Source organism: Leishmania panamensis, assembly GCF_000755165.1.
Source record: "Leishmania panamensis strain MHOM/PA/94/PSC-1 chromosome 19 sequence".
Lineage (NCBI taxonomy): Eukaryota > Euglenozoa > Kinetoplastea > Trypanosomatida > Trypanosomatidae > Leishmania > Leishmania panamensis.
In genome coordinates, this window is record NC_025864.1 from 141,113 (window position 1) to 151,036 (window position 9,924).

Consider the following 9,924-nt stretch of genomic DNA (forward strand, 5'->3'; position numbering starts at 1 on the left):
CGTGCGTGTGTGTGTGTGTGTGGGGGGGGGGGGAATTCGAAGGGGGGAGGCAAAAGGAAGGAAAGCGATCACGTGGGAGTAGCCGAGCTTCTTTTCTTCGAAGTAAAGCTGCTGTTCATCGTTAGGACTGCGGCCTCCTCTCTCCTTTGTTGTTGTGCCCGTGCCTCTGTGGTGCACGACGGTTCCGTGGGTGCCGACCTCAGAAATTTCAACACACACACACACATCCACGCACAAAGGCGCCAAGACACTAACGACTGCTAAGACACGCCTGTTTCTTACTCATTGAGCAGGGGCATGTCTGTCTTGCTCTCTCTCCGTGTGTATTCCTCTCTTCCTGTTAAACCCTCTTAGTTCTTGTGCTTCAGTTTTCCCTCTCCGCTTACTTGTTGATCGACCCCCAACACTGACGCATAGCCACACGAGTGGCTCTCTCTCTCTCATCTCCACATTCGCATCCCCTCCCTTTTACACCCACTTCCCCTTTCCCCTTCTTGCCCACGTTTTCTATAATCACGGCCACTGTCTCTCATTGTTCTCCCTCTGTCTGTGTGTGTGTGTATCCTTCGCTTTCCTCTTCGCCTTCCTTTTGTTTGACACGTCATTTGGAGCTGTTGTTGTTGTTCTGCTGCTGCTGCTTCTCCCTCTCCTTCTTCCTCTCGCGCCTTCGCGATCACATGTATGAACTCTACGTTGGCGTACTGGACTGTCTCCCTCTGGTAGCGTTAGTGTGTCATTTCTTCCCCCTCACGGTTAGGCGACCCACAAAGCCAAGAACGAAGGCCTACCGCCTTCCTCCCCCTCTCCAACCCGCCTTTCCCAGCGAAGACAACCCGTTCGCCGCTTTGTCTTTCCCTCGCTCTTTCAGAGAGTCTATTACGAGGTGTGCGCTCGCGCTTCACCCACGTGGCATAATATTCACTCACACACGCACCACGCTCACTGGACCCTGTCGTACAACACACTCACGTCCGCCCTCTCCACGCGGCCCTTCACTCCACTCCCCACAAACACACGTGCACCCATAGTAATAGCCCTGGCTCACTTGTCTTCTACTTTATCTTTTGCTTTCTTTGCCGCTGCTGTGCTCTTTTCATAATCGACACACTTGTGTGTGTCTGCGGGTGCGTAGTGCAACTCTGCGCCTTCACTGGTGCGCGTCTTGATGTGAGGAGGAGGGGGAGGAGAAGGCTTTGTATTTTATTTATTTGTATCGCTTCTCCAGGTGACGTGTCGCCGGCCCTACGTGTGTCGTTTTCCTCTTTCCCCAACATTGCGTTTGCGTGACCAGCGCTTGACCACCAGACCACTGCCCATTACGCGCTCTGCAACGCCCCCTCTCCCATTTCTGGTTGTACTTTTCGTTACCCTTTTGTTTCTGCTCTCTTTCATCCTCTTCTGCGTCACTCACCTCTGTCAGCCTGGATAAGCCCAATACAGTCCTGCACAGCACCAGCGAAGGCAGGAGGAGGCGCAGCAGGTGACGAACCAGAAAAAAAAAATAAAACAAGAAGGAAAGCCGAGGAGCGAGAAAGAGCCCACACGGCAACAACATTCGCCCCCCCCCCCCGCCCCCACGCCCACGCCCGCGTTTGTCGATCGACTACTCTTCATTTAGCGAGGGAGCCCGGAAAGGAGAGAAGGCGTCTGCCTGAAAGAGACAAGAGTCTTGCGACTGGCGAGAGAGAAGGGGCGGAGCAGTGAACCGAAAGACGAGAAGTGGTGAAGTAGCTTCGCAAGTGGAAAAGAGAGGGAGGGTGAGGGCTTTGTTGGTTTCTCTGCGGTGGGTTCTGCTGCTCTCCAAGTCCCGAGGTGCGTGTGTCTCTGCGCGCGCTCTCTCTCTCTTTCCTTCTTTTCTTTTGGACTTTCATTTCTTCACCTGACGTGGGGGAGAGGACGGAGGTAAGAAAAGCGCGCGCGTGTGTGTGTGTAAGCGCTTCTTTTAGGGCGCCCGACTTTTCTCTCTCTCCGATCTGAAGAGAAATCCCCCAGTCTTTGTGTGTCTGTGGGCGGGGGCTGCGTGTGTGCGCGTCTCCACTTCATCCCTCTCTTCTACTTATGCAACTCGATCATTCTCTCTTGTTCTTTTCCCCGCGTGCTCCGCGTTATCACCATTTGCTCTTATCTATACCTCTACTTCACCTCATCTCCCCCTGCTGCGGTGGTGTGTTTCTCTGCGTGTCCTTGTCTTCCTCATTGAGGCGGTCTTAACCCCTCCCCCTTCCCCCTTTTTCTCCCTTCGCAGGAGACGACGACAACCGAGACCACAGCAGCCATCGCAAAGCAAGCGCACCTCTCCCCCTCACATTTTTTTCTCTTCCGTCTGCCCTCTCCTACCGTGCGCGTCTGTCTCTCTCTGTGTGCGTGTGTCTTAACGTTCACGCTAATTCTTCCGCCGTTTCCCTTTTTATATTTGACCTTTTTCATCCTTTTCGTCGCATTTCAAGTCGCTTTTCTCCTTTCCTTCTCCCTTCTCCCCCTCTCTCTGTCTCTCTCTCGGCTGGCTCTTCTCTGCTCACCTTTGAGTCTGAGTCACTCGGTGTACTTCTCTGTGTGAGCGTATGTGTACTCGTTTATATTTGCTGTTCAGGTAGCGGTCTCTATTACACACCCTTTCTTTGTTGTTCTTGCCTTTCTGCATCATTACCTCTCCTTGCCTTCTCTGTGTGCTGTTTTGCTCTTTCACTCAGCAACCCCCTCCCCCTTTTTCCCCACACGGTTGCCTGTAATTTGCGCATCTTTTTTTTTTCACTTTAGTTTTCCCTTTACGTTGCCGGCTCCACACGGCTTTTTGGGGCAGGGGAAGAAGAAGAGGGGGAGGAGTTTCCTCGAGGTCTGCGGGTGTACGTGTCTGCCTCTGAATTTGGCCTGTTCTCTCTCTCTCTGTGCGCTGACATCTTTTTTGCTTCCCACTCGTTGCCGGTGAGAAAAAAAAAAATAAAGGAGAGAACAGCACACCCCCTGTGCCGGTGGCCCTTCCCAGATTTTCTGGTACCGCTACGTCTCAGTGTTGTTCTCCCCCTGCTCGTGTGATTTCAACCCTTCTGCCTCGTTGCGCGTCGGCCAGTGTGCGTGTGTGTGTGTGTGTGCCTCACAGATTTCTCTGCCCTCACGCGGAACACACGGACACCCACACAGACATACCGCACTCCCCCCCTCCCTCCCTCCCTCCTCCCATTTCTGTGCAGCAACGAGGAAAGGGGGGGGCAGTTTCTAGTGATTTAGGAGGTACTGCTAATCTGCCCCGGAAAGAAAAAACAAGGATGCCTGCCTCATCCTCTGGTGCCGTGGAGAAGAGCAGGCCGCCGTTGCAGGTCGAATCTGCACCACTAAACAAGGAGGCACCAAAGCGGCCGGCATCATGCAAAAGCAACGCCACGTCGTGGATGCACCCGCTGGCGTCCATGGAGGTCCCTGGCTCGGACTCTCCACCCAACCCTCTCTTTCCTAGATGTGAATTTCAGCTGGGTAGCGGTGACGATATCATGAGCGCTGGCGGCGGCGCCGGATCCTCGATTCTGTTCTCCACAACCGAGACCTCGTCCATACAAGTACCTGAAATCAGTGGTGGTAAGTCGCTCGACGCCAGCTCCAGCATTACCTCCAGCGACAAGCGAGAAACCCGCAGCAGCTGCCGCTACGCGCGGCTGAAGGGGCTGCTGACCCGCAGAGGAGGCAGCAGGAAGTCCCGCAAAAACGTCGCCGTCGGAGGCACGACTCATTCGCAGACAAAATGCTCGGGAGGCGCACCACAGGGGACCGCAATCGCTGTCCCCAGCGGCGCAGCAGTACGCAATCCTCTTCAACGTACCTACAACAGCGGTGGTGAGGAGGTCCTTAGCAAGCAGCTGCCCCTGGACGGCGGTGTCTACGACTGGCCCCCCCCGCCGTCACCGTTGGCCGCTTCCGTGTCAAACAGGCGCGGGAGTAGCAGTCCAAGCGGTGTTGTCTGTGTTGCGCCACGGTCGACTGTCGCGAACAGTACCCTTCAAAGTCGCAGTCGGCGAGAGCTTTGTGTCTCGCCGCTGGTATCGCAGTCGTCCCGCGCCTCATCGCGCTCGGCGGTGCGGCGCGGCGGTGGCAGCGCTACCAGCGTTGCCGGCCTCGACTCGAGCGAGGCGCAGTTCATCCCTCTCGGGTCGACGGCTCTAGCGAATCAAAACGGTAGCCCAAGCCGGCTGCAGCGATCATACGGCAGCGGTGTCGACGACGATAAGATGACTGCCTTGACCACATTGCGTAATCGGTCTCACCGACCGAAGGCGATCAGCGGCAGCTCTCTCTCCATGTCGGCAAGTCAGAGCCTCAGTCAGACAGGGAGCACGCGCACTCCCCATGGGCAGGCGCTGCGAAACGCGGGTGACCCTGAGGTCTCGGTGCAGTCCTCACTCAACGCGCGAAGTGTGCGAGACGCCAAGGTAGCACTACTTCGGGCGTCGCATCACGGCAATATCCATTCCCTGCGCAGCTCTCGTACCCACAGCTTTCAACGCAGCCACAGCAACGCCAGCGTCGGCGGTGACCCCATGTCGCAGCGTGCCAGTAAGGTGCGCCCCAGCAGCCGAGAAAAGAGACCCGCGAACGTCACTGCGGGGGCCCTTGCTGATGACGGACGTATCGGGTCACATCACTCTATTGGAGTGATTGTCGACGACGCGATGCGCACGAGTGTGCCACCAGTCGGTGAGGGCTCTCCACTAACAAGCTATCACATGGCCTTCCCCGCTGCCACGGCAGTGCGCGATGCGAGTAGCGGCAAGTCAGAGCAAAATATCAGCATTAGTGGGGTGCAGCGTCGATTTAGCCGCCCCGAGGACAATCCGCTACTCGAGATGATGGAGACGTCAAGTTGTGCCTCACAGGGCTGGTACGAGGTTTGCAGCGGTGCACTCTGGTTGCCCTCAGCAACGGATCAGGCAACACGTGGTCGCATGGCGGTCACTGGGGGCTCGTCGAGCAGGTCGATGGACCAACGCACCATTGGTGTGGGCTGTGGCGAGAGTCCCTTCCGGCGATCCTCTAGCACCCGCCGTGGCACCTTCTACCCGCCTCGCATGCCAAACGGCTTCTACTCATTCAGCCGAACCGGCGGCTGCGACAGCAGCGGTGACAGCGAGGAGGAAATCCGACTGCGCGAACGCCACCGCAGTCGGTTTGAAGAGGTGCTGCGCCAGCTGAACGCACCAATGAAGTCGATAACCGTCGATGATAGAGTGGCGGCGGCGAGTCTGCGCAACAACTCCTCCTACCCCTCTGCGAGGGAGGCGTCCGTCCGCGGCGACGTATCACAGATGGAGAACAACTCAACGGCGTGGGGCGGCATCGGCGGCCTCGACTGGGGTGGTGGGCTCGTGGCGTTTGGCGCTGCTGCCACTGGTGGCGGGAATGCCAACATGAGCACCACCGTGAACGCCAACGGTGGTGGATGGCTCGGTGTAGGCGGTACGGCCAGCAGTGAGGACTGGTACACACGTATGCGTAAAAAAGTGGAGGAGGAGGAAAAGGCCGAGGCGGCGACTGCCGCGAGCGCGGCCCCAACCACAGCCACCAGTGAGATGAACCTCACTTCTACAATTCCTTCCAGTGCATCAGCGCCTATGCACATTCCCGCGGTGGCCAGCACGAGCCATCGAAAAGCATCAGCGCCGCTAGAGACGCGCATGCCCGCTATTGACCGCACCACGCCGAGGAAGGGGCCCCTGCCCTCTCTCCTCTCCGCCAAAGGTCCCGGTATGTCCTCCGCAACGTTTCTAACTGCCCGCTTACCGTCCGTCAAGCCGCAAGCGTCGCCGCCACGGTTTCCCGAACCATCCAAACCACTGACGAACCCTGTCGTGCCCTCGGCCGGTGAGCGCTTCGTTCGGCGTCTGCCACTCGGTGTCCCCACCCGGATGCAACTGAGCCACACATGCGCTGCGCTAGGCAGCACCGATGGTGCGGCAGTTGCCATACCCACTCGCCCACCCGAGGCAAATGCCACGAAAGAGGACGACGCCATCGCGAGCTCGTCTTCTCCACCTCCGCGGCTTCGCGCGAACTCTGCGACAGTGCCTGTCAGTCGGGTCCAGTGCGTAGACACGCCCGGAGCAGCGCCGCTGCTCGAGTTAGAGGCCATGGAGCCCTGCCGGCCCCTCAGAACCGTAGGCACAAGTGATGGCAGCGTCAGCGGAGTCGGTGTTAAAAGGACCGGCTGACAGCCTTAGCCAGGTGCCGAACACAAGTGCCAGTACGGTCGCCCCAAGCCACCGCGAGTTCGATCTGCAGCATTGTGGATCACTGCCCCAGGCACTACCTATACTGAACATGACTGTGCTGACCCCGACGGCGTCTGGCAAAGAGAATCACAGAAATAGCGCTACCTCAGCCCCAGGAGGCGTGTAAAAGGACGCCCAACTCCGGCTTGTCTCGTGCATTGCCACCACACAGTTTTCCGGCGGCACCTCCGTGGCGTCCACGAGAGACGCCCCCTTCATTGGCGTTGATACTACATCGTGCAACTCAGTGTGCATCAGCACTGACGCATGTGGCGGGCTGCAGCGCAACCCTTCAGCGAAGGCTCGTCAGCATAGCACCACTGCGAGTAGACAGCAAGGGTCAGTCGTGCACTTATTCAACAACCCATCAAGTTCGTTAGGTGTGCCCGCCACGGTTCTCACGTCGGCGCCTCCATCCTGCTCGCGATGGTGAACTCACTCAAGTAGAGCAGCGCACCGCGTATTGAGAGTGTTACTTTGGATGACCTCACTTCTCCGCGTGTGTGTGTGTGTGTCTTGGGTCGTGCCGTGGAGCGGCAGTTGGTTCCTCTTCACTTCGGCCATGCCTCTCCACTCCTCCTCTGTTGCCCGTGTCTTTTGCCCCTTTCCCAAGGGCACCCGCTGGTTCTCTGAGTTACAGCAGACTTCGTTGCTAAGAGCCTGCTGCTACCGTCGATCTTCTCTCGCCTTTCTTAATTTGCGTGTTCATCTGTTCGGCTGCTTACTGATGTTTCTCTGGGTTGTGGTTCTTCGCGCGTGCACGCATGCGCTGTCCGCGTCACTGGACACGGCGTCGCTGTTTTCTCGTCTGTTTTTTTTTTGCTTTTCATTTGGCATCTTTTCTTCTCTTTCTCTCGCTCGTGCACGAGCGAGTAGCACACACACACACAAAACTCCAAGAGTGACCATACCACACATGAGACTGTTATGATAGAGAGCCTCTCTTCGTCTCTGCGGGAAGCGGCTAGGCAGCGAGGGAAGAGGGAGAAAGGGAAAAGGTGAATGGGCATGTTTGTGCGTGTGCTTTGTGTGTGTGAGTGCAACTGTATTATACTTTGGTGTGTATCGATGGCTCTCTCTCTTTCTCTTTTCCCCTCGACGTACACATGTGCGCGTGCGTATGTACAGGTGTTGGCAGGGAGGGCAATGTGGGAGAGAGAGAGAGCGAGGCTGTGAGGAGGAGGAGGAGGGGGGGGGCAGCCGGTGTCTGCTCGTTTCTACCCGTTCCCTTCCCTCCTCTTTTTTCTCTGCCAACCCTCAACGCCCACTTCCGTTTTGCTGGTGACACAACCTTTTTGCCGCGCGCCCAACCCCCCTTCCTCCCGCGGAGACCAGTTTTTCCTCTGCGAGTGAGACCTTGGCTTTGTCTCTCTCCTTTCAGGAGGGACCCATGCACACAGCCTACCCCCCCCCCCCCAACACACCCACACAAACACGCCTGCACGGAGCACATTCAACAACAGTCACAAGAAGAAGCGAAGTATGGTTGATGCCGGTGCAGAAGCGAGAGGGACGGTCGATGGCAGGACTTCTCCGTACCACCGGTGCGTGTCACAGGCACCTATCCACCTACGCACCGCAGTGGACGAACGTAGGAGGGTGTGAGGTGCAGAGGGGGGGGGCGGGCGCAACTGAGCCTCTACACGATACTATGGGCTTCCCTGAGTACCACGGCCAGCGATTTGTGTGGCGAGGGGCTTCACTGCGTTTTTTGAACTCGATTGGACGGACGTGCGTGTTGCACGCTCTTCTCCCTCCTCGTTCTCTCTGTGTGCCATGTCACCCTGCAGTGGAGCACGTATTTCCCCTTCCCTTTCCCTGGGTGCGTCAGTGAAGACGTATGCTGCACTGCTGGCGACCAAAGGGGATGTGATGCGTGTAGTGTCTGAAAGTTTTCTCCACACCACCATGATTCTCCCTTGGTCTCCCCCCTTGCATTCGACCGTTGCTTTACTTCGCCCCTTCTTACGTCTTCCCCCTCTCTAATTGTCTTTCTCGATGAAATCGTGCGCCTCTCGCACATACGCCCCCCCCCTCCCTCTCCCCCCTTGCTTGCCCACCCACACATTACATCTACTCTCTGAGCTAGTTCAGGTAGGGGGATACGAGGGAGGAAAGAGCGACATTGATAGAGAGAGAGACTCACCCACTCACTCACCTACACACACACTCACTCACTCACTCATTTTATTTATTTATTTATTTTACAGCACCCTTCAGAGCATCTTGACGCGCTGCAAAGGACCGATTCCCCTGGGAGGCGGTCTGTAGAGAGGGCAAATTGTGCTCATTTCACGTCCTCCCTCTTTCTCTTCCCCTTCCGCGAGAGGGATAGAGCGAGTACGTGAAAGACACACACACACATATCATCATCATTATCATCATCATCACATAGGCACGTATAGACGTCGATACCTCGGTGGCTGCTTGTCTCTCTCTACACATTGCCACCTGCCTCCCCTCCATCTTTTTCTGTGGGGGAGAGGGTTGCCGTTGTTGTTATTCCTCTTTAGGCGTTTCAACCTCTTTGGTGCGCATCGTCTTCTCTTTCTGGTGCCCCCCCCCTCTTCCTCTCCCTCTCTCTGTAGTTTGCATGCACTCTTCCACTACGTAGACGAAACGAGTGTCGCCGTGTCTAATCCCCGTCAATCGCTGCCATCGCCTCTGCGCCGGCTTTCCTTTTGCCGTTTTGTTTGCATCACTTTGCATCGCCGCAGGTGCCGTCAGCGGGGGACTTCGGCATTCAAAGTGCATTCGAAGAGGCACTGAGCAACGGTGTCATCTTCCTTCCTTCCTCCTCCAGCATCCACTCGTTCATCGCAGTACTGACTGCTTCTCCGCATCATCGTACACCAGACCCAAAGGACGACATACCCACCTGTTCAGAGCCCACCACAGTCGAGGTGTTCTCCTTTCAAAGACCCACAAAGATCGTCTCACATGTGTGTGCACGCGTTCCTGTTGTTGCCATCATAAAATCACTGCTCCCGAGCTTGCTTCACCAGCCTCTTTTTCTTTGTTGTGTTCGCGTTCTGTTAAGCGCCATTATTCTCCTTTTCCCCGTCAGCGCTGCGCGTGTGCCTGTGTTAGACAGCCATCAACCGTAGCGACCGCAGCTCCAGCACCTGTAGTCATAGATACATCGAAGGGCAACAGCCCCCCTGCTCTCCCCCTCGCTTGCTCCAGCCCTTCAAAGGGGAGAGTAAGGAACCCATACGCCAAGGTACGTCTTCACTTCCTATTCTTCACTGCTTTGCCGTGAGGGAGTGACGCCCTCTGTTGCTGTCGTGTTGTGCGTATCTGCCTGGCTTTTGTGTTTTTCGTTTTGTGTTTCGCTTTCACCACACCCACACATTCGCGTTGCCGGTTCAACACTCGTGCAGCTTCACTCTTTTCCGCTTTTCTTTTTTTTTTGTCTAGTGTGTGCTCATCCCTTTTCTGTGTCGCGTTCCCCAAAGGGACGGACGCGTGTGTTGCTGCCGCCATACTCCCCCCCCCTCCCCTTTTCCCTTGGCTGCTCTCTCGGTGGGTGCTTGGCTTGCTCTCTCATTTGTGTATCACTACCTCTCCTCCTTCCCGACTGCCCTTCCTCGTTTTTCTGGCGTTCGCTTTAGCCCTTCTCTTCGCCGTTCTCTCTCTTTTGTTTTCTTCCCCATTTTTCGCTCTTGTC

The 9,924-nt window shown here is 56.6% G+C and overlaps 1 protein-coding gene across 1 annotated transcript; it reads left to right on the forward strand.

The window, feature by feature from the left end:
* Positions 1 to 3,263: 3,263 nt before the first annotated feature.
* Positions 3,264 to 6,194, forward strand: LPMP_190350 (hypothetical protein; the record flags this gene model as incomplete). The annotated part of the gene is made up of 1 exon (XM_010699728.1): positions 3,264 to 6,194. The coding sequence occupies one exon, from the start codon at positions 3,264 to 3,266 to the stop codon at positions 6,192 to 6,194; it is 2,931 nt and encodes a 976-aa protein (XP_010698030.1).
* Between the last annotated feature and the right edge of the window lie 3,730 nt (positions 6,195 to 9,924).